The 23370-nt window shown below is 39.0% G+C and overlaps 3 protein-coding genes across 3 annotated transcripts in view; 1 reads left to right on the top strand and 2 right to left on the bottom strand.

The window, feature by feature from the left end:
- Positions 1 to 16669, top strand: part of tmco4 (transmembrane and coiled-coil domains 4) — a 30023-nt gene extending 13354 nt beyond the window's left edge. The window contains exons 10-14 of the mRNA XM_067445610.1: positions 1366 to 1502; positions 6926 to 7010; positions 7252 to 7369; positions 9849 to 9966; positions 15762 to 16669. Of these exons, the coding sequence (XP_067301711.1) occupies positions 1366 to 1502; positions 6926 to 7010; positions 7252 to 7369; positions 9849 to 9966; positions 15762 to 16286 (983 nt within the window). The 3' untranslated portion in view covers positions 16287 to 16669. The remainder of the gene's footprint in view (positions 1 to 1365; positions 1503 to 6925; positions 7011 to 7251; positions 7370 to 9848; positions 9967 to 15761) is intronic.
- Positions 16670 to 16907: 238 nt separating this feature from the next.
- Positions 16908 to 20950, bottom strand: htr6 (5-hydroxytryptamine (serotonin) receptor 6). The gene is made up of 3 exons (XM_067445611.1): positions 18620 to 20950; positions 17848 to 17982; positions 16908 to 17420 (listed from the first exon to the last, which is right to left on the bottom strand). The coding sequence occupies exons 1-3, from the start codon at positions 19628 to 19630 to the stop codon at positions 17061 to 17063; spliced, it is 1506 nt and encodes a 501-aa protein (XP_067301712.1). The 5' UTR covers positions 19631 to 20950; the 3' UTR covers positions 16908 to 17060.
- A 151-nt stretch (positions 20951 to 21101) lies between these two features.
- micos10 (mitochondrial contact site and cristae organizing system subunit 10) overlaps positions 21102 to 23370 on the bottom strand; it is a 2810-nt gene continuing 541 nt past the window's right edge. Inside the window, exons 2-4 of the mRNA XM_067445612.1 lie at positions 23140 to 23187; positions 22956 to 23065; positions 21102 to 21271 (exon numbers count right to left, since the gene is read on the bottom strand). Coding sequence (XP_067301713.1) covers positions 21263 to 21271; positions 22956 to 23065; positions 23140 to 23187 — 167 coding nt within the window. The 3' untranslated portion in view covers positions 21102 to 21262. The remainder of the gene's footprint in view (positions 21272 to 22955; positions 23066 to 23139; positions 23188 to 23370) is intronic.

Raw genomic sequence — 23370 nt, 5'->3', positions numbered from 1 at the left:
CACCGATCAGGGATAACATCTTGGTGCCAGATACCACAGTTTTGGCAGCAAAAGCGGGACCAACACAATATTATATTAACAATGGTCACGGTCATAATTTTATGCCTGATTGGTGTGTGTGTGTGTGTGTGTTTGTTTGTGTATGTATGTATGTATATATATACATATATATATATCTCCATGAGTAGCAGTGCAATATAATAATAATAATAATAGATTTTATTTATAATGCACTTTTCATTCTGAAGAATCTCAAAGTGCAACAAAGGGGGGGAAAAATAACAAAAAAATTAATAACAAGTAAAAATATAGAATACTACAAACAATCAACCAACACAGAAAACAGAACAGAAACAGATCTGATGGTGAACAGAAACAGAGCTGATGGTGAACAGAAAACAGCTGATGGTGGAAGTCTCTGTTAGCTCGGCAGCACACTGTGGTCCACTCCATGTTTTAAATTTCTCCCAGCGGCAGTGTGTCCTGATGACATCGTCGAGGCACGACAGCTGAAGACCAGATGATGGGTCTTCATGACGATTCAAACGATGGGGATCGCCGCAGAACCATGCAGGAGGCAGAACATTTTTCCGGGCACTTTTGTGGCCACACCGGGGTCGGCGCAGAAGTCCAAGCCACTCCACGGCCGCAATGCAGAACGGAACAGCGGCGCAGCCGAGAAGCGGAACATCCCAACATCATGCCGGACGCCGATGACGATGGCCCGGATGACGCTAGCCCGGTGCAAACTTCAGCCACCATGCAGCTTAAGCCCAAGGGAGACCACCAGTGAGCAGCCGCGGCGAGAAACATCAAATGTCCTCCAAACCAGAACCAACCGCAGCAATTCAAACATAAACATCAGAGAAGCGGTGGAAAACGACAAAACGACGAACAACGTCCTCTCAGTGGCTGCCAGCAATCAGCAACAGTCCCAATTGTAGCTCTGACTGTTAGACAAGTCACAAACATAAGGAAATAAAATAAAATCTAAATCTAATAGTACATTAACATGATTTGTGGGTGGAGAAGCGGCGAACAGACAACGCCAGCGTCCTCTCCCCCACGTTGCCTAGCAACCTCATGGCCAAATATGGCCATAGATAATCACAGCATGCTGATATACAGCTATATTGCACTGCTACTTGTGTGATATTGCCTAGCAGTCTTGAAAAAATGTATTACAAAAATAAAACAGCTCATATAATTATTTAGTTTTTCCTCCAGAGGTTGACAGTCAATAATTGCATTGAAAATGATTGAAAATTGCTTAATTTAACTGTAGCATCATGAAAGAATGATTTATCACACATTGCTTCAGGTGTCCAGAATAACCACTTTGCTGATTATCATGTCCATGCTCAGGCATAGTGACCGCTCTGACATGGCCTGCCTCTCTGCTGGCTGTGGCCAGTGTGATCGACAACCCGTGGGGAGTGTGCCTGAGTCGCTCAGCGGAGGTGGGGAAACACCTCGCACAAGTGCTCCGGAGCCGACAGCAGGTCAGAGCAAAGACAATGATTTCTCCATTAGTCTTCTCCACAAGATCAAGATTCTCCATTAGTCTTTGATGTTTTCAGTTCAGCACAACTTTTAATGACTATTTCAAGGAATGTTACAGGTCACATTCAATTATAGGGGTGAGCGATATATCGTCTACGATAATCGTAATTGTTGTTTTAACGATACAATCTGACATTATCGAGTATATCCATCACTTTACAAAAACACAGCCAGAATGCGTACGCATACTTGATATACTCAAGTTGGTTAAGAGTAGTGTATGTGAAGTACATGCTTTCACTGCGTGATTTAGTCTATTAAAGGCATTTATAATGCCCCTAAAATTCAATATAAGGGACAAAATGTATGTCTTTTATATTTATATAATTTAATATAGTTAATATTACACAAAGAGTGCAGTTTTTTTCTCAATTTTTTAAAAATAATTGTATAGAATTTATCAACTTTTTAAGCAAATCAGTTGAATGAATGATTCAAAGACTGGCTTATTAATGAATCTGTTGTTTGAATTCATCCAGAGGTGTCAAGTAACGAAGTACAAATACTTTGTTACCTTACTTAAGAAGAAATTTTGGGTCTCTATTAGGGGTGTAACGGTTCACAAAATTCACGGTTCGGTTCGATACGGTACACTGGTGTCACCAGTTCGGTTCGGTATGTTTTAGATAGACCTACAGCAAAAAGAAAAAATTGGCAGATAAATTACCTTTTTTTATTATTTTTTTATTAAAACTAACAAAGTATGATATTTTTTATTTTTTATTTTTTTTACATTGAACAATGATGGAGCTATACTTTACCCATCTTCTATGTAGTTACAGGAATAAGACATTAGCTCTTTACATTAGCGTGTGCGGTGCGTGTTGCGTGTGCGATGCAGGAGCCCCACACCCTGTAGTGCGCAGTCCGCAACTGATCCGCTGTTGCATACCACAAACACAGCATTTATTCATTATTTTTTATTTAAAATTCAAAAGTTTTTACTGAACATGCCTCGTCAGAATTCCAATTCTCTTTGTTTACTCTTTAATAGAAGTCAGGTTACGTAGCCTACTACATTTAAACAACATTTTATTAAATAAATTTATTCATATTTATATACTTTAGATCGATTTAGCTCACACAAGTGGCAAACATTTAAACACAGGTTATAGCCTTAAATCACAAACATTTTAAATTAGAAACTTACAATAGTCTATTCAAAAACAGCCGACGATCGTCTTTTCTTTCGTTTTTACACCCTTTTAAAAGAAATCCTGCAGGTCATAAAGAACTTTGCTTTTCACCTCCAAGAAAGTACGAGTGCTCTCCATTATGGCACTTTTTTTTTTACCTAAATGCCAGGTAAGGTGTCGTTTTGTTGCTTTACTTGAGAAAAAAAAGCCATGTGTTGACTTTGAAACAAGAGTATATTTTAAATGTTATGCATCCGTGGTGAAATGACTAGATTTTCGCGTCAGTACATGTTTATTTTAATGCGAACAATCTTCTGTCGCTTTAATGCAGCAACGCAGCGCAGCAAAAAAATAGACTCGGTACGAAAATGATCCGTGCACTGCTGCAGACGCAACGCTCCTGGAACGGACTGACGGACCGCATCCGCGTGCAGTGTGAAAGCTGTCATCCGCTAACATGGGTACGGAAAAAAATACGCAACGCGCTGCAGACGGAGTATGTGTGAAACGGGCGTTAGGTCTCATATCCGCGGCTATAAATGGACCACTCGCCGCGGTGATGTCTTTTGCCATTTGAATAAGTTGGAAATGTCTGTCTAAATGCTGCGGGGATAGTTTGTGGGATAGTTTGTTGCTTTTTCTTCTTTTTATCGTCTTGTTGTCGGCGTAAATGAGTTGATTGACATGACATGAATTATTCCCGCTGCTGTAGGCTACCATCAGCAAATACGACAGACCGTTGTTTTTTAATCCATCACTCTTGCCAACACCATTATAGCTTACAAAGAATCCAAAGTTCACCCAAACACCAGACCTGTTGGTTATTGGAGGATCTTCTATTTCTGGTTTGTTAAACGCAATAGCCATTTTGCGACGAGTATTCAGCGCGTAGCCTACTGAGTAAGCGAGCACCTGACTGAGCAGCCTAAAACATATTTGGTGTTTTTTTTTTCTTTCTTTCACTTCGGCGGTGTCAGGGGCATTGGCTGTTATGTCGTTTTGGTTATTGGGCTACCTTGTTGAACGCATATTATTATATTTCACACACTTTTTTATTTTCCAAATCTAATTAATTAGTCCAAGAACCGTTCGGTACATAATGCGTACCGCGTACCGAACCGAAAGCCTCGTACCGAACGGTTCAATACGAATACGCGTATCGTTACACCCCTAGTCTCTATACATTACTGGAGTAATTAATTTTCAGCCTACTTTTTTCTTCTACTCCTTACATTTTCACGCAATTATCTGTACTTTCTTCTCCATAAGGAGCAAAACTATTGTATAAGTAACTTAAATATTGTCAACGAAAGTAGTTCCAAACAAAGCCTCCAGAGCATGTGTGCTTCTTTGAGCAACAGTGTTTTTTTAATGAAAAACTCAATGTTGTAAATAAATTTATGATTTATCTATTTTTATCTATCTAATTTTCAATGGATATATATGCGGCCAAATTTTTCAACATTAACATTTAATATAACATTATAGTAATTATGGCCTTTAGAAAAATGTTTTTTGAGGAGGTGGGGTAGTGCACTATATGCCCCTGTGGTGTGGCCTAAGCTTTTGTCTTTAATGGATTCCCTTTCATTACTTTTACTTGTATACTTTAAGTAGTTTTGAAACCAGTACTTTTACACTTAAGTAAAAAGCTTGAGTTGATACTTCAACTTCTACAGAAGTATTTTTAAACCCTAGTATCTATACTTCCACTTGAGTAATGGATGTGAGTACTTTTGACACCTCTAAATTCATCTGTAGAATCTTAAAGACACTTATTAACACTGACTTCCTGCCACCTACTGGCATATCATATTTATCATATTTCAAATTTAAAGTATCTTTTCATTTTTAAAATAATAAAAATTTTCAGCGTTTTATATTTAAAACATAAAAACTTTATTTATGCATTTTTAACAGCAGGCTAAATACCTTCATGTCCCTCTGAGCTGCGTTAAACCGTCTGTGTAAATGATGTAAATGCCACTTCATATGGACCTTTCCTCTGCACTGCAAATATGAATTTTGTTGATACTGATTTCATTTGATTGGTAAAAGCCCTAATCAAATGTATTGATTAAGTGTAAGAATTTTGACACAAAGGATGATTCATATATTTAAAGGGGGGGGGTGAAACACTCAGTTTCAGTCAATCTCACATCAATCTTGAGTACCTATAGAGTAGTATTGCATCCTTCATATCTCCGAAAAGTCTTTAGTTTTATTATATTTATAAAAGAAAGATAGGCTGTACCGAGTCTTTCTGGAAAAAAATCGAGCGACTGGAGGCGTATCGTGTGGGCGGAGCTAAAGAATGACGAGAGCGCAGCTACAGTACGAGAGCTTCTAAAAGCGGACATCGTCAAGCGTGGAGAAGAAAATGTTACCCTAAATAAACCATGGCTATCAATCAGATTCAACTAATACAGATATGATCCAGAATCACATCCGGAGGATGAAATAAATTTAACAGGAAAAGCCTAATCTGAAGCCTAATTTGTAGCAGTTTTACTCACCGCCTGTTTCCAAAGCAGGACCGTGAACCTTTATCGCTGGGACCGCTCCATCAAAAACACACTTCTTGTTGATTTCGTGAAGTCCTGTGACAGCAGTGACCAAGGAGATCCACTATTGCGACACGAACGAAGTGTGATGTTGTGACGCTTCTCGTAATTTCTGCGTTCAAATCGGTTTAAATGCAGCGCTGCCTTCCTGGAATGCTGTACGGGCGCATTAAAGTTGTTTGACGTCACCCATAGGAATAAAGTGGAGCGCGGCGCGACAGAAGTGTTGCATGGACGAGTGGATCTGCAGCTTGAGAGCAGTGTTTATAGGGCGTGGATTTGCTCTCTCGCTCTAGTCACGCGCGCATGCAACCTTCCGGGAGAAGAGCCCGTACAGCCCATACAAGGACCTTCTGCTCTGTCGACGTCAAGCCGACCCATACTCGAAAAAAACTCTCAGAAACTTGTGAGAAACCGGAAGGAGTATTTTTGACACAGTTGGACTAAGTTAAACGTTTGACTCCATCAAACGTCCAACTTAGTGTTTGAAACTTTGTCCATGTTTAGGATGGGAATCCAAGTCTTTAACAGTGTAAAAAGCTCAGTGTGCATGAAACAGCATCCCCCCCCCCCCCCTTTAACTAGGTTAGAAAAATGGCTTTATAAAGGTAAAATGCCCATAATAGGTAAAATATGAATAATATGAATATGAAAAACATCAAAAGCTTTGGGAATCAGCTGTTCATGGCAGTCCTAAACCTGCCAAGGTACCAGCAGAAGAACACATCCAGCAAAATATCGCCTATTTGTTATCGATAAAATCCCATAAATTATTTGTATAGAATAATTTTTTGTCAATATCGCACACCTCTAGTCAGTTATGATAGGCAGTCTTTTGAAAATGCAATGCTAATGGCATGATGCTCAAAAATAGTGACATATAGTGCAAAATCCAAGGACGTCTGTGTGAATGTATATTGCTGAAAAATTGGTGCTTTAAAGTGGATCATTTTTCATTTAAATTGCACAGTCATTTCCAAGGTAGCAGCATGCTGCCAGCATACTAATTAACCCTGCAAAGTTTTTACATATGAAATAATAGTCAGACTTTTTTTTGTTTATTGAACTGTAAAAAACAGTAAAAAGGCAATGCAAAAACTGAGCAAAAACATGTAATTTTGCTGATTTTTACTGTATGGCAGAAATTCCGAAAGCTTGTAATGTAAATATAACTGTATTGCATATACATATCAGTTTCGTTTATTGATCAAGCTCTGTAGTTTTGAACAAATCAATGTTCCTCAAAAGCCTGATGGATCATATTTTGTTTTTTCTAAAAAACAATAATGATATTGGTATGAATAATGGATATGGATAATTAAGGAAACCTAAGTTGCTTCAGTCCAGTAAATGCTTTTCTTGAAATACCAGTAAATATTTCACTGCAAAAACACTTGGGTCCCACGACCAGAAGTTGGATGTTTTTATAATAACATAAAAAAGGCCTTTACTTGCTAAAAAAGTATAAACGATCAATCAGATGACACAAGGCATGTGTATTATAGTAAAAAATTTTAGCAACATTTTGATCATGTTTAGAGGCCTTAAAAAATTGAACTACCAAATATGATTGGTATACTGCTAGAAATGTCAAGACTTATAAAATGAATAGAATAAAGCTGGATTTTTAAAAATAATCTTCCTTTTTTCATTTTTGTGCAGGGAAAGCGGCCTGTCAATCTAATTGGCTTTAGCCTTGGAGCTCGTGTCATATACTTCTGTCTAGAAGAGCTCGCTAATGATCAAGGTAAGCTTTCTATTCATTGTACGGAGTCTGTGAGATTGAGGGAACATCCTTTCATCTTTGAGACCTTGTGTCTTAAGTGTCCACGTGAGAGAGTTGGATATGACCAAATGCCCTGCAAGTCAGACTAAGTCATGTTCTCTTTGTCAGCCTAATGAAAGATGGAATCTGAGAGGTGTGAGGCTGTAAATGAGAATCTGATCACATAGAGCTGATTGAAAGACTCTGTCTTATTATCGAGCAGGTAGTGAAGGTGTGGTGGAAGATGTGGTGCTGCTGGGGGCCCCTGTGGACGGCTCTGAGAAAGCATGGCAGAGGCTCTCCAGGGTAGTGGCTGGGAAGATTGTTAATGGATATTGCAGGTAAGACAATATTAGTATTATTACTTCTAAGTAGAGATGTCCAGAGCCAAATTGAAAGATCTAAGATTGGGGCTGAAAGCATTTTTTTAAAGGTCTCGTGGCATGTATTTTTTCAATTATTTTATAATGTTTCCTTAAGTGTAGTTATATTTTTAGTATGGTTTTTACATAAAAAAATGTCAATTTAAAAATAAAAGGCATTTTTTTCTATACTGATATTAGACCTCTGGCTTGAATGCTCTGTTTCAAGGGACGTCAGCTGTGAGACTTCAGTGAAAACACCCACTGTTGTGATTGGCTGACATCTTTGCATTTGAAATGAGTATTTCAAAGTATTTCACTGCCAGCCCAGAGAGAGACGGAGAGCTGGGGAAAGATTGCTGAGCAAATGTTATTGTACTTTAGTGTCGTTAAGAGCACTGTGAGTGCGAGATTTTTTTATTTGTATCTGAGAGCTCTAAATAAACACGAGTCCCAGTCACGCCGACCCTTATTCTATGAACTTTGCAACATTATTTCTCTCACAAAATGCTTTCACCACAACCAACAACAAACATGACATCAACATGAATACAGTAAGACCTTCTGTTGTGCAGTTTAACGTCCGTTTGGACAAGTGTGGACTGCAGATATACACGTGATTGACAGATCCAAACATTATAAAGAGTGTTCTTTGATCGCGCTCTGTAGTTTAATCATTTAAATAACAGATTTGTTTCATGCTACTAACAGAAACGACGTGAAGTTGATCGTTTTAGTCATTGGCTTGATTCACTGATGCATCAAGACGGCCAGCGGCGGAACTGACAGTATTAAACGATTTCGAAAAAAAGTCTGTGTGAACTTAAATGCACTTAAATCTACTACTACACATCAGAAATCACTGATCCCAGATCAGGCATTAATGAACACTGTTACTCACTGTTTGTGGCGGTGCTGTCGAATCCATATGGTAAAGCCTGAGCTCCTGGCATCGTGACTGATAAACTGAATCCATTCTCTACTAATTCTCTGGGCGGGTAAAGCGGAGGAAGGGGAGGAAACCTTTCCTGGTATGACGACAGAACAGGAGAATTCAAGATCAGCTCGCCTGAGCTCTCAATTTCTCAAAGGCAGAGAAAGACAGCTAGAAGTCGGTTTACACCGATCAAAATTTCTAGCCACTTTGGGACAATATTCAGGCTAGGGGAGCTCATATTAATGTTAAAGAACCTCATAAAATGAAAATGTCATGCCATGGGACCTTTAAACTGATTGTATCGGCTATCCTGAACCAAAGTGGCCTGTTCTAGCACATCTAAAGCTTGGTTTATACTCGCCTCGTCCGCATGGGCGTGAAGGTGCATACGTCAAAAATTACATTATCGCGTGTCGACAGTCGTGCGTGTTGAGTACGCAAAACTGTATTTTCATGTGGCGGTGTGCACAGCATTTTTTATAACTTTGCGCACACCTCCGCTTCTGAAGATGCACGCCTCCGAGCAGGCACGTCAGTACCAGCGTCTAAATCAGCATCCAGTTGGTGCTTTTCCAAATTAATTGCTTACATTTAAGTTTGATCTGATCGGGACATCCCTACTTCTGAGTTATACAAATTTGCCATTATGATTTTAACGGTTTACTCAACTGAACTCTCTTTTTTCTCTTATACAGTACTGTTTATTTTTTTATATTTCAATTTAAAATAACATATATTGTAAAATATTTTAAAATGTAATTTATTCCTGTGATCAAAGCTGAATTTGCAGCATCTTTACTCCAGTCTTCAGTGTCACATGATCCTTCAAAAATCATTTGAATATGAGGATTTGCTGCTCATTTCATTACATTTCTTAAATATTATCATTATTGAAAACGATTGTGCTGCTTCATATTTTTGTTAAAACATATTTTTAGGATTCCCTGATGAACAGAAAGTTCAAAAGACAGCATTTATTTTAAATATAAATCTATTGTAACATTATAAATGTATTTAATGTCACATTAGATTATGACCCCAAACATTTGAACAGTAGTGTTTGTTCACAGTCTGAGTAATTTCATTCATTAAGTTCATTGTGCCAGATTTACTGCTAATGAACTGACATCAGTTCAGATGGGAATTAAATTACCACATCGTCTTCATCAATGTGAGAAAACCAATGACATGTCAAATTTAGTGCCTCTAAATGCTGAAATCACATTAGTAATCACAAAGTAACACATTAACTATTTTGATTATTATATATTTTAAATTATGCACTAGATTGTAATGGGTAATTAATTTACAAATCAAATTGAAATGAGACATTTAACAAATTAGTAATTTGAGGCCAATTACTGGAGAATTATAAGACACATTTATTTATTAAAGAGTAACAATGTCTCAAACTAATTTGGACATTGCGATTTTATTTTAACTACATTTAATTATTTTGATTAATTAATGTTAATTTTAATGTTTGTAAATGGGTGTTTATTTGTGTCATTGTTGGTTTAGAGGGGATTGGCTTCTTGGATTCCTGTATAGAAGTTCATCCGCCCAGCTGTCTGTTGCTGGACTCCAGCCAATCAATTCGCAAGACCGGAAAATAATCAATGTGGATCTGTCATCAGTGGTGAGCAAATGCGCGTGTGCATTAAATGTTGCGTCCCTGATGTTCTCATTAGATGCTCTTTTTAAATGTTCTTGGTGTCTGTGAAATGCATTTAGATTCATTCAGTTCTCTGGCTGCGAGAGTAACTATTCAACACAAGGTCACGACATTACATTAGCATAGAGTCAAAGTTTAATGTCCTTCAGGTGACTTCAAACCTTAACGAACTGGAAGGTACATTTTATGACCAAAAGTGATTTAATGACTTTTGCAGAACACCCTCTTACATGAATAGAAAGGGCATTGTTAAATTGTCAGCCACAAAAGACTACAATTACTGTAATTACTGTCGCAGGAAGTTCCTTGTTGATATTCAAGCGGAGTCCTTAAATCCAGCGCTGTTACCTCATTAAAAAAGCCCCCAAAATGTGTCATTTTATGAGATGCACAAATGTAAAAAGATCAACTTAAAATCCCTTCTAAGTTACACAAAGCAACAGATAGTGTGCTTCATGTAATAAATTGTAGGGACTGAATGTGAGATATTCCTTATCTCAGACACAGAATACAGGTTACACCACATCAGCCTTAATCCAAGACATGCTTGTGTATTTTTGTGAAAGACGTTTAAAAAAAAAATTATAATTACACAGCTTGTATAAATTGGCAGAAGATATGGCAAGGTATTTAGTTCAAGAACCCTGCTTATGTGACTGCAATGTGAGGCATGTGAAGAATTGCACCTTCATTCGGCATGTGAAGAAATGTTAATGAGCCATTAAATTTGCATTTCCTGAAATAAATTCCTGTGCTTGTACGGCAGTGCAAGAATAGTGTTAGTTTTCAGGATTAATTTATGCTTATCAGAGCCACTTTAATCTTTACATTACTTAGCAGATGTCAAGCTGAGTCAAGGCAAGAGATAATGTCAAGGCAGCTATAGTTAAAGAAATCCATTAAATAAACCAATTCAGTATGCAAATATTACAGTGACACCAAATGGTGTACAATAGTCAATTTCATAAAAGTATAAAGTTCATAAGGCAAAAATGTATAGCATATCTAAAGGGCCTTTCATACTGAGCAAAATGAAAATGACCCCATGATTTACTCGCCCTCAAGCCATCCTAGGTGTATATGACATTCTTCTTTCAGACAAATACAATCATAGTTATATTAAAAAATATCCTGCTTCTTCCAAGTGGCAGCCGAAAATTTTAAGCCCAAAAACGTGCATCCATCCATTACAGGTCTGTAAGGCCGCCCAAATCGTCCCAATGGAGGCTAACGATCGGCGGGTGAAGTTCGCTGCGCGTTCGTCTTTTCAGCGGGGAAAAGGGGATTTTATTCCAATTCCTCATTATCTGACTCCATTTAATTATAATTTAGAATTTAGGTTAGAATGCCATTTGGTTATTTGGTCATTCATTTTTAATAGTTTAACTACACATTTAATTATTCCGTTTAACCCTTCGTTGAAATTATACCCAACCTGAATAATTCCAGAGCAAGTCAGAATCAATAAAAGTGTAACAATTTATTTAACAGTCAGGTAAATGTATAAAGCCAATTACATAGTCAATTCAAAGGTAATCCATATATAACATCAAATAGTCTGAAGTAAAGAATGAAATGTATACCTGACTTCTGAAAATTACATAATGCTGGCTATCTTGAGACATCCAGCATTACGGGCTGACCGGTTTAAAGTGTCAAGCCCTGAGCTCTTTGCAACATTTCCTTAAATACCCAGAAACAAATGTAGAAACTCTTTCAAATGTAAACACAAAGTTCACAATGGGAATTTGCATTGATCAAGACTTGTATTGATGCAAAGGCCAAATGGCTGAAAGCCACACCCACCAAACTAAGACAAGATATCTTTAAACTCTTAAAACATTGATTATCTTTTGGTTAACTTCTGTAGGGATGAGATCTTTGTACCAGTCGCACTGAGACATTTCAAACAATATCAAACGCATATAATACTGTATCGTGTGGATTGACATTGTAATATAGAGATTTTGTGTGTATTTTCAGGTGATCTCAGCATGAGACAGGGAATGAATTGGGGGAGAGTGGGTCAAAAGGGAAAGATGTAGATTAGCTGATAGTGAGGTGAGACTTGCGTCTCCAGTGGTGTGTGAGGGATAGTTCAGATGTTAATTTCCTTTATTTTCTCAGAGAGTCCTTGTTCTTCATTCAGACATTTCGGCATATACTAGTTTTTTCAGTCTTACAGGTCCGTCTAAAAAATTAGCATATTGTGATAAAGTTCATTATTTTCCATAATGTAATGATAAAAATTAAACTTTCATATATTTTAGATTAATTGCACATCAAATGAAATATTTCAGGTCTTTTATTGTTTTAATACTAAAGATTTTGGCATACAGCTCATGAAAACCCAAAATTCCTATCTCAAAAAATTAGCATATCATGAAAAGGTTCTCTAAACAAGCTATTAACCTAATCATCTGAATCAACTAATTAACTCTGAACACCTGCAAAAGATTCCTGAGGCTTTTAAAAACTCCCAGCCTGGTTCATTACTCAAAACCGCAATCATGGGTAAGACTGCAGACCCGACCCTGTCCAGAAGGCCATCATTGACACCCTCAAGCGAGAGGGTAAGACACAGAAAGAAATTTCTGAACGAATAGGCTGTTCCCAGAGTGCTGTATCAAGGCACCTCAGTGGGAAGTCTGTGGGAAGGAAAAAGTGTGCCAAAAAACACTGCACAATGAGAAGAGGTGACCGGACCCTGAGGAAGATTGTGGAGAAGAACCGATTCCAGACCTTGGGGGACCTGCGGAAGCAGTGGACTGAGTCTGGAGTAGAAACATCCAGAGCCACCGTGCACAGGCGTGTGCAGGAAATGGGCTACAGGTGCCACATTCCCCAGGTCAAGACACTTTTGAACCAGAAACAGCAGAAAAAGCGCCTGACCTGGGCTACAGAGAAGCAGCACTGGACTGTTGCTCAAATTTTGCATGTCATTCGGAAATCAAGTTGCCAGAGTCTGGAGGAAGACTGGGGAGAAGGAAATGCCAAAATGCCTGAAGTCCAGTGTCAAGTACCCACAGTCAGTGATGGTCTGGGGAGCCATGTCAGCTGCTGGTGTTGGTCCACTGTGTTTTATCAAGGGCAGGGTCAGTGCAGCTAGCTATCAGGAGATTTTGGAGCACTTCATGCTTCCATCTGCTGAAAAGCTTTATGGAGATGAAGATTTCTTTTTTCAGCACGACCTGGCACCTGCTCACAGTGCCAAAACCACTGGTAAATGGTTTACTGACCATGGTATTACTGTGCATAATTGGCCTGCCAACTCTCCTGACCTGAACCCAATAGAGAATCTGTGGGATATCGTGAAGAGAAAGTTGAGAGATGCAAGACCCAACACTCTGGATGAGCTTAAGGCCGCTATCGAAGCATCCTGGGCCTCCATAACACCTCAGCAGTGCCACAGGCTGATCGCCTCCATGCCACGCCGCATCGAAGCAGTCATTGAGTGCATAACTGAACATAATTATTTGAAGGTTGACTTTTTTTGTATTAAAAACACTTTTCTTTTATTGGTCGGATGAAATATGCTAATTTTTTGAGATAGGAATTTGGGGTTTTCATGAGCTGTATGCAAAAATCATCAGTATTAAAACAATAAAAGGCCTGAAATATTTCAGTTGGTGTGCAATTAATCTAAAATATCTGAAAGTTAAATTTTTATCATTACATTATGGAAAATAATGAACTTTATCACAATATGCTAATTTTTTGAGAAGGACCTGTATAAAAGTAACCCACACGGCTCCAGGGGGTTAATAAAGGCCTTCTGAAGCGAATAGATTGGTTTTTGTACTAAAAATATCCATATTTAATATGTTATGAAGTATAATATGTAGCTTCCGTATTCAACTTACGGAAAAAGCGTAACTGGTGTGATAATGACGTCGGACGTGGCGTAAGCGTTTTGAACTGCGAGAGGCGCTACACTTTCTGCTCAAGTTGAATACGGAAGGCGTATAGATCTTTTACTATGTTAAGTTTTAAATATGGATATTTTTCTTACACAAACCCATCAATTTGCTTCAGAAGGCCTCCATTAATCACCTGGAGCCGTGTGGAGTACTTTTTTTAATGTATGGATGCACATTTTTGGGCTACAAAAAGGCATTATAAAGCTTGGAAGAGCCAGGACATTTTTTAATATAACTCCAATTGTATTTGTCTGAAAGAAGAATTTCATATACACCTATGATGGCTTGAGGGTGAGTAAATTATGGGATAGTTAACCCAAAAATGTAAATTATCCCTTTAAGTGACGCAAATGTACGTAACAATAATGCTCTTGAATCTAAACAATAGATTACTATTGAGCTATTCATACTGGGTGCGATCGAGCAAGATTTATTTTGTCCAGACTAGTGTGTCTATTTTCCCTGTCGCCCCGCTATAAAACATGCTGTTCAATTAGATTTGAGCTTACCCAAGCCGCTGCAGTTGCACAAAAATGTGAGAGTGGTGGTGCTGTTTTGAAAACCGTGTAAACAATGGGAAAAAAAACATTCCGGAAGAGAGAAGAGAATGGATGTTGAGTGTTTTCATTGGTGTCTGAGGATGCATATTTAATGAAGATCAATTCTATTGAGTTTTCCACTGAATTATGCGGTCTGGAGAGCTTGAAACGATGTAGAGCGCTGTTTTTCTGTGCGTATCTGTTATGATTCCGAGAGCTCATTTGCTCTAGAGCTGTCAATCATATTGTGATCATAACTCTTCCGATGTGTTAATTTCCTCGTTCTGAGTTCTGCATCGTTACGCACATGAAAATCTGAGAGAAACATTTGTACAGATGGAACATGAAGCCAAATAAATATATGATTATGACAATGTACTGTATGTTCTGTATGTGTTTTTCATGCGGCTCGGGGTATTTTCATATCAATAAAGAATGAGAAATGCTTACATGAGTAATGCTAAGCAGGCGTAGCGGTCCGTTTATTATAAAACACTACAAATAATGTACGCCTGCCCATTGCTTAATCTAAATCCACTTTAGTTTGCAGTCGCAAGTTATTACAAACACTCGATGATGGTTTCTGTGTAGTACCAAACTTTATTTATAAATAATAAATAGTTAATAAATAGGATAGGATATAAATAGGATAATAAATAGGATGGTTCACCCCAAAATGAAAATTGTCATTTAGTCACGCTCAATACTAATGATATTATGATAGTCAATGGCTGCCAAGATCTCCTTGGTTTCAAACATTCTATCAGTCATTTCACATTTAGTGTGTGAGCTCCGTTTATCTGAGATTCGCTTAGCTTTATCATGTCACGCTAAGTCTGAAAAAGGGCCTTAAGAATTAAATGATTAGTGTGTTTCATATATTTGAGCTATTTTCCAATGTCAACCAGCAAATTTAGAAACATGACTAGCCACTGAATAGACTGTTTGTCTATTCCCCTTTTTCGCTTGTGGAAAATTAAATATGTTATATAGAGTGGTTACTTACTGGTCTAAATCAAAAGATTAAAAAATATGGTGATTTAGGCCTCTTCACAGCGTAGGTCTGTGGGAGTTTCTCACCAGTTTAATTGTTTGTCTGGCGTAATTTAAAACACGTTATGTTATATGTCATATGTTATGTGCTAAAGCTTGATTTTTAAAAAAAAGTAAGCAAGCACTGCTAAAATTAAAATGAGGATACCAATATAGCAATGCATTACAAGGATTGTAAAAATGTTAGTCAACGGGTAAAAGTATTTTTAACTTGCTTAATGAATACTGACTATGTTCTGACTTGTAGGTAAAAGGACACCTGGACTACATGCGTCAGATGGACACCATCCTAGTAGCAGTGGGGGTTCCTACTAGGGAAGAGGCTGGAGACAGGAGTAGCAAACTACAGCTGGTTCATTTATCTCAGGAAAATCCAGGTACTCCAGAATCAGCTAGTCAGATCAGAGACAAAGGGGAACCATCCGTGGACATTTCAAACAAAGATAGTTTAGAGGTCCCATTATCAAATGAACGGTGCGAAAGAAAGGACTCTGAGAATGGTTGGGATATCCCTGATATATCCGATTTACTGGAATCCATCAGCGAATGTGATGGCATCCCTGAATCCTGTCATGGTAAGGCTCTTGCGTCGTGTGCTCTTGGAGACGAGAGTCATGTTGAACCATCTCAGGATAAGAGCAAAACAGACAGAGACACTGAAAGCAACACAGACTGTGAGCACTCATCCTGGGACTGGGACGACACAAACTGGACTGCTGAACACACACAAACACAACCTACAAATCGCACACTGGAGCACAGAACCAATTAACCAATGGCAAACCTGCTTGATCTGAGCCAAGATGACATTTCAATATTTCACTCACAGAATGTGGGTCGGGTTTAGATGGTAAACCTCGTTCTGAGAAACTCTCCATAGAGCCATATTTGCTGCTACCAAAATAAGGATTGAGTGTGGGGTTGCTTTGGGACTCAGATAAACACAGTGTCTGAATGTTGCAAGACTTTTAGCAGAAGAAGGGTTACCATCTCAACACCACCCAGAATATAAAATGGCAATATAAGCTAGAGCCAACTGGAACAAATCCTCTAATAATCCCATTAAGTTATTTCTGGATATCATCTTTAATTATTATACAATTTTAAAGCACTGCTAAATGTGATTTGTGATAAACTGCTTTGTGGAAACGATCAGTATTTTGTGTAGACCATTTTCCCCCTTCATTAGAAGTGGTTTGTTGTTTAATTAAGATGTGAATTACAGCTCCACAGACAACCCACTTGACATTGTGTGAGGTATCAGTGAGATTTCTTTCGCTCTCGTCTGCTTTATCCATCTGTTGTTTTGGTTGTTATGGTAATGAATGAAGCGGGATGCGTGTTGAGACTGTTCTGAACGTACAATCTCTGTGATCTGCCTTGAGGAGAGAAGCAGCCTCCCAGTTTAGGCACGACTATCCCATTTACACTTATCCCATTTATTTTTTTTAGCACAGTATGTTTTAACACATTTTTTCATAAACCTCACAAGTCACTCATCTTGCAGTCCACAGTGTTTTGCACTTTTGTGGTCTCAGTCAGTGTATCAATCGTCCAACGCATCGACCTGGTTGGGCAGCAGTAGAGGCAGGTCGATCCCGGCATGTTCTGCGTCGAGAAGGTTAACGGCGTCCGTTGCTGTCGCTGGTAGTTGAGGCGGGTCAGACACCAGAGAGGGGGGTTCGGTGGGCAGTTGCGGTTCTCCTGAGTTGCGCAGAGAAAGGGAAAGTGGCAGTGATGGCCTACGAGGGGCTTGAGACGAAGAACAGCAGGGTAGAAGCCGCGCCAAAGCCCTCTTGAAGTCCCTCATGAACATTGGGTATATAATTGGGTTCATGGTGCTGTTACAGTAGCCCAGCCAGGTGATGGCATCGAAGAAGGAAGGTGGTATGCACTCACACACTGCCTGAATGTACAGAATAAAAGGTCTTGGATCAAAGCATGAATACAGAATGTAGCTGAGACTCAATACTAAAGAGGTGGAAAAGGTCAAAGATGTCTAGTTCATCGGATGCCACGAATGTAGAAAGTGAGAGTAAGAGACAAAGATGGGGTGCTATTCACACACCATATTGTGTGTGAAAAAGGGAGAGAGACAGGCTTGCCCAGAAGCTCGAAATCTGAGCAAAGTGAGGGACACAGATGGGGGACGGGATCGTTGACTACTTGAGAGCAGGAGAAGGAATAATTGCTCAATTAAATAGGAACCTTTCTCTTTTTCAATTGTGTCATTGCAATTCTTTGCAACCCATTACTTTTTTTTTGTTGCGTGCGTGTTAGGGTCAGGGAAGGGTTCATTTTCAACGTGAATGAGATGTGATTTGCAGACTGACCTGTGCCATGTTGGTGATAAAAAAGGGAAGCCAGGCACTGAAGAAGAGACCTAGGAGCACTCCCAGGGTAAGGCTTGCTTTCAGAGCTCTCTTCCTTTGTCTGTGTGCCAGTCTGCGCTCACTGTTCACCGACCACTTAAAACAAGAGATGAAGAGAGAGAGAGAGAGAGAGAGAAGAATACATTCATTGAGATTTCGGTGATTTTCCCACCAGGAGCTGGGTAGTAATGTTATCTTGGCCTGGGGTAATTATTTACGTCTCTCCCTCTCTCCGATGAAAGCTCTTGAGTGACAGTGCCTTACAAGGTCTTTGCTATCGTCTTAAAAAGTTCTACCCTCCCTTTTCGCACTTCCTCATCTTTCAATGCCTTATTGGACTCCGACACCCTCATTACTTTCTGTTCCAGTCCTTAAAATACATTTTTGTTTTTCCGCTACCCTTTTCACCTTTCTTTTTGTGTTTGAGGTACAAGGATTTCTATACACTTTCTCTACATAATGGATTGTGTCAGCAATGGCACAACTTTTACTTGCATAAGGGGAGGGTTTCTGAATGATCAACAGGCCAAAACAGTTTGTGAACACTCAACTAACTTAGCCACTTGGAGTGCACTTGAAATGGCTTAGTTTGTTGAGAGTTCACAGCAATTTTTAAGATTAATTATTACACATACATGAACAAATCACACTTCGCATCTAATAACTCTTTTTTTGGTACTTGCTACTTGACCAATTCCTGTCCCAGTGTTTTCTCAGACTCAGGACTTCTCACCGGAGCTTGCCGCAGCATGTGCGGCTCCTGATGACTGTAGTCGTCTCCATCGTGGACGGCGTGACCCGGAGACGGAGGCCGAGATGGTTCACCGTGCGAGTGATGTGGGTAAGGGGGATGAGTAAGAGCCTCCACCTGTCTTGCCTGTCTTCTGGCCGCCAACAGGATCCGGCAGTAGGTGAAACAGATAGCCGTGGAGGGCAAGAAGAAGGTGAGAAAGGTCGCCACTAGGGCGAAGGGGAGAGTCACCCGTAGGCGGCACTGCGTGGATGGTGTTCCTGATGTGGAAAGCTGGAAGTATGAAGAGGGGTAGAAGGTACTCAACAGAGAGACTGTGGCGTTGGCGGGGTCGTGCTCGGAAAGGTCTTGCGTGCGACCCAGGCTGTGCCAGTCCATCTTGATTGGCAGGAAAGACGTGAGGGCTGCCAACCCCCAAGCCCCGCCCACCAGCAGCAAGGCGCGGGGCGGGGTCATGTGCTGTTTGTATCGCAACGGAGAGATGATGAGGAGGTAGCGGTCCAGACTGATGACACACAAGTTGAGGATGGAAGCGCTACAGCACATCACGTCGAAGCAAAGCCAGACGGGGCAGAATCCAGGCGCCAGCACCCAGGTCCCACACAGCACGTTGAGCATAGCAGGGGGCATCACGACCAGAGCCACCATCAGGTCTGACAGAAAGAGGGACACCAGGAAGCAATTGGAGGTGCAGCGCAGCGTCCGATGTGCAAACACCAAGGCAATCAACAAAATGTTCCCACAAGCTGTCACCAGAATTATGAGGGACAGCATGACTGCCAGAAGCCAGGGACCGCTGCCGCTAATGCTCCAACCGTCAGCGAAAGTACTGCTGTCATTGAAGCTCCTGTGAACGTTCCAAGGATCCGCACCTGATGCTGCCTCTACTCGAGGGATAGGTGAGCCACCCATGATCGAAGAGTTGAATAGGACTGTGTGTGCTTCCTCTGGTCTCGCTGAAGCGAACACACATCCAGCGCTTTTCAAGTGCATTGAGAGAGTGATGCTGAATGCGAAACAGGTTATCCGCGGGTCACCTCGCTGAAATCGGATGCAGACCACCTCAGGTGGCAAAAAATATCAAGATGTCCCGTTTATAGTAATCCTTTCCATCTTTCCCTTGGCAAGGTTGGTGATTTCACTCCCTCTGTGCGCCTCAGCCACATCAGTGCAAGGATATTCAGCTGCCATTTGTTAACATGAGATGAGCAAAGCAATAATATGACACATTTCCTTGTCCATAGTCTGGCTTCTTCAATGCTTAGCACCAGTATGAGCAATTCTGTGCCTGTCAGAGTATTTCAAAGCTACGTGTCATGATGACACTCTTTGGGGGAGGGCAACTGTGAGGTGGGTTTCTGTACAAGAGTGTGTGAGAAAGAGAGGGAGTGTTACAAGAGCAAGACTACCGTAGAGATATTTTTAGATTTAGAATTAAAAAACAAACTTATCTCGGGCCGGTTCTTCCTGTCGAGGTGGATTTCTGTTTGCTTTCTATGCATTTTTATGAGCTTGACGTTCTTTATTCAGTAATTGTGTGGCTGTAATTGAGTAAAAGGGAGCGGACGAGTGCACTAGAGTTAACTGTGTTGGCGTCTTTGCTGTTCCTTTTGCCCTCCTAATCCCTGTATCGTCCACTTCAGGGTGCCTGCCGGGCACAAAGCGTGTCTGAGTATCGTGCTCTTAATGCGACTTTATGCACATTCACTGCCAATCATTATTCAGGGTTAATTGAGGCAGACAGTTTAACGTCTTACAAAAGGCTTATTTCAAAATTTAGACAATATTGAACATTTTTCTTTCCTCTATCTTGATCATTTGTGATAAATCGTACCTTTACAAATAATGTTGTAAATGTTTTCACAGACAACTGTTTCATATAGTGCTTATTTTTTTATTTAACCCTTTTTTAAGTTGACACACATTGTTGATGAACTGCATTTTAACATCTGAGAAATAGAACTGAGAAAGAATCAGTGTTTTGAAAATTAAAATTTATTCCGAAGGAGAAGCTGAAAAGACGGTCCTAAACTGTTGTACAGTTGTGAATACCTTTGACAAATGCAAGAGATTATGAATTTAAATTAATATTTGTAATGAGCATAAATATAAATATGCCTGCAACCATTCTCTGAAGCCTTACTTCTGAGCAAGGTGGGAACTTATTTTGATATGTATTTTTACCTTTGGGTGAAAGGCAACAATGCCCAAAAAAAAAAAAAAAAAAAAAAGTAATTATGATTAGAAAAAAAATGGTATGCTTGTACTTCAATACTGGAGAACCGTCACCATGCCAACACTGCAGTTTTTTTTGCTTTAAGCGTAATAAGTGCACTAGTTTGGCATGGTTGCCAAAAATCATCTTGGCCTGGGTCAAAAGCTACGTGACAATGTGGGATGCTATCATTGATTTTTGGAACACAATAGGGACATAAAAAAAAATCACATTCATATCATCCTTAGCAAAATTCAAATCTCCTTTATAATTTTATTAAATAAACCACAAATTGTCCTGTACAAGAACATGTATATTATGGAGAGATGACGACAACCAGTCTGACAAAGCAGTCAGGCTTCAAATAAGAAAAATCAAGGCAGATGATAGAATCCATAACTGATGCAACTCTACTGCTCCTGAAAAAAAGAGAAAACATCTGTCAGGATTTTAAACAATTCAACTGATATTCAAATGTCTCCATTCATATGATCTTATGTTAAAGGTGGCAAACAAATCAGCATATAAAAGATAGAAACTGATGTGAAAGAACACGTACACCAAAGAAATTCATGGATACACACTGCATTGATGACTTGAAGTGTGTACAGTGATCATCTACATGAATAATGATATCATGGCTACATAATCATATTCCAACATGCCGTATTCAGAACATATCCATATATTAATTTAATTTAAAGAACTGAACATAAAGTACTATGTACATGGCAAAACGTACATTTGGCCCCATTTTATATCAGGTGGCCTTAATTATAAATGTAGACATTAATTACAGATGTAATTACATGCTGGTAATTTTTAAAAAGTAAGTGTTCATGTTTTTACATTATATAGTTAGTGCATTGTATCAAATGATTAATTAAAATGTTAGTACATAGTAGTTAAGGTCACCTAATATAAAGTGGTTCTGTACATTGTCAGTGTTATTAATTATTGAACATAAAAATATTCTGGTTACATAATCATAATCTGACATTTCGTATTCAGAACATATGCAGTGCATTTTTTATTTCATTTAAAAAACTAAAATTACTATATAGATGGGCAAAAGTAAATTTGTCAGTGTTATTTATGAACAAAAAAAGCGAGCTAGTTGACAAGGAAACATTTCTCATTTTGTTTAAGTTCAAATAGTAAAATAACAAACTTAATTAAAAACTACAAGTAGACATTTAAAAAGAAATACCAAAAACACAAAGTTACTAAAATTCACAAATTAAAACGAAAACAGAAAAATATTAATTACGTTCAATACAAAATATAACAAAAATTATAATACTGATTTTATTTCAGAAATCATTCGGAAAAATTATTTTGTTGGGATGCATGATATTTCAACCGCCATATCGGTAGATATGTTGTCGATATATTTTTAATGTCAAATTATAATAAGAACATCATAATTGTGTGCTTGGGACATGGCTTTTAATGCTGAGACTTTTTGTAATCAGGCTCTCAAAAGTTATGTAAAAATTTGGATTTAGATATATCGGGCGGCAGTGGCTCAGTGGTTCATGTAGGTTGGCTACAAACTGGAAGGTTGGTGGTTCGATCCCTGGTTCCACCTTAGGTGTTGTGTTCCATGAGGCACCTAACCCCAGCTGCTCCCGAAGAGATGGATGGCGCCTTACATGGGTGCCGTCGTCGGTGTATGAATGGGTAAATGTGAGGCGATATGTAAAGCGCTTTGGATGGCCATAGGTCTGTTGAAAGCGCTATATAAATACAGTCCATTTACCATATCGGCTATCAAATATAAAGAATCATTGGTATCGGAAAATCCCTAACATGTAGGATAATTAGGGGCCAAGCACAGAAGGTGTGAAGCCTAGAAGCTCTAATGTTCCTTAGTTGTTTTCTTAAAATAATAATACTACTATTTATCTGCCATGGGAGTCTAATAGTAATTGTATTAAAATGATCAAATTTGGCACACTTATAGAAGTGGTCCTGAATAGTAATCTGACAAATGAGCCCAATTTCTCCAATACAAATAACGTTAGATATTTTTGCCACATCGACATAAAACTTCAAGGTAATGGTTAGATATGATGGTCTCTATAAATAAAAAACACAAACCTTAGCAACGTTACTGTGCAGCACATAATGTGATCTAAAGTCATTCTGGCAGTTGGAATACGCCATGCCGAGACCAAGTCCTGTACCAAAGGCAATGGGCGACGTCCGGCCTGCAAAAACATCTTGATATTAGAATATGTCCATCTCAGTAAGTCTGGTTTACACACGGTACAGTACTACTTACGCTTGAAGAATACAACAGAGAACACAATTCCTAGACCCAGCCCGGTACCTATAGGAGAAAACCATTAACGTTATATAACATTATCAAAATTACTCTTGTCTGTGGTACTGTGATGTGGTGTTAGATTGCAATACCATGGTACATGAATATCCATGGTCACTTTAGGGGAATACGTTACCATGCTAATATCATGGTGCGTGGTAGAAAAACGATCCAAAACATAGATTTAAC

Source organism: Pseudorasbora parva, chromosome 6, assembly GCF_024679245.1.
Source record: "Pseudorasbora parva isolate DD20220531a chromosome 6, ASM2467924v1, whole genome shotgun sequence".
NCBI classification, from domain to species: Eukaryota; Metazoa; Chordata; class Actinopteri; order Cypriniformes; family Gobionidae; genus Pseudorasbora; species Pseudorasbora parva.
Note: the sequence above shows the minus strand (reverse complement) of the source record. Positions and strands in the feature narration are given on the sequence as shown.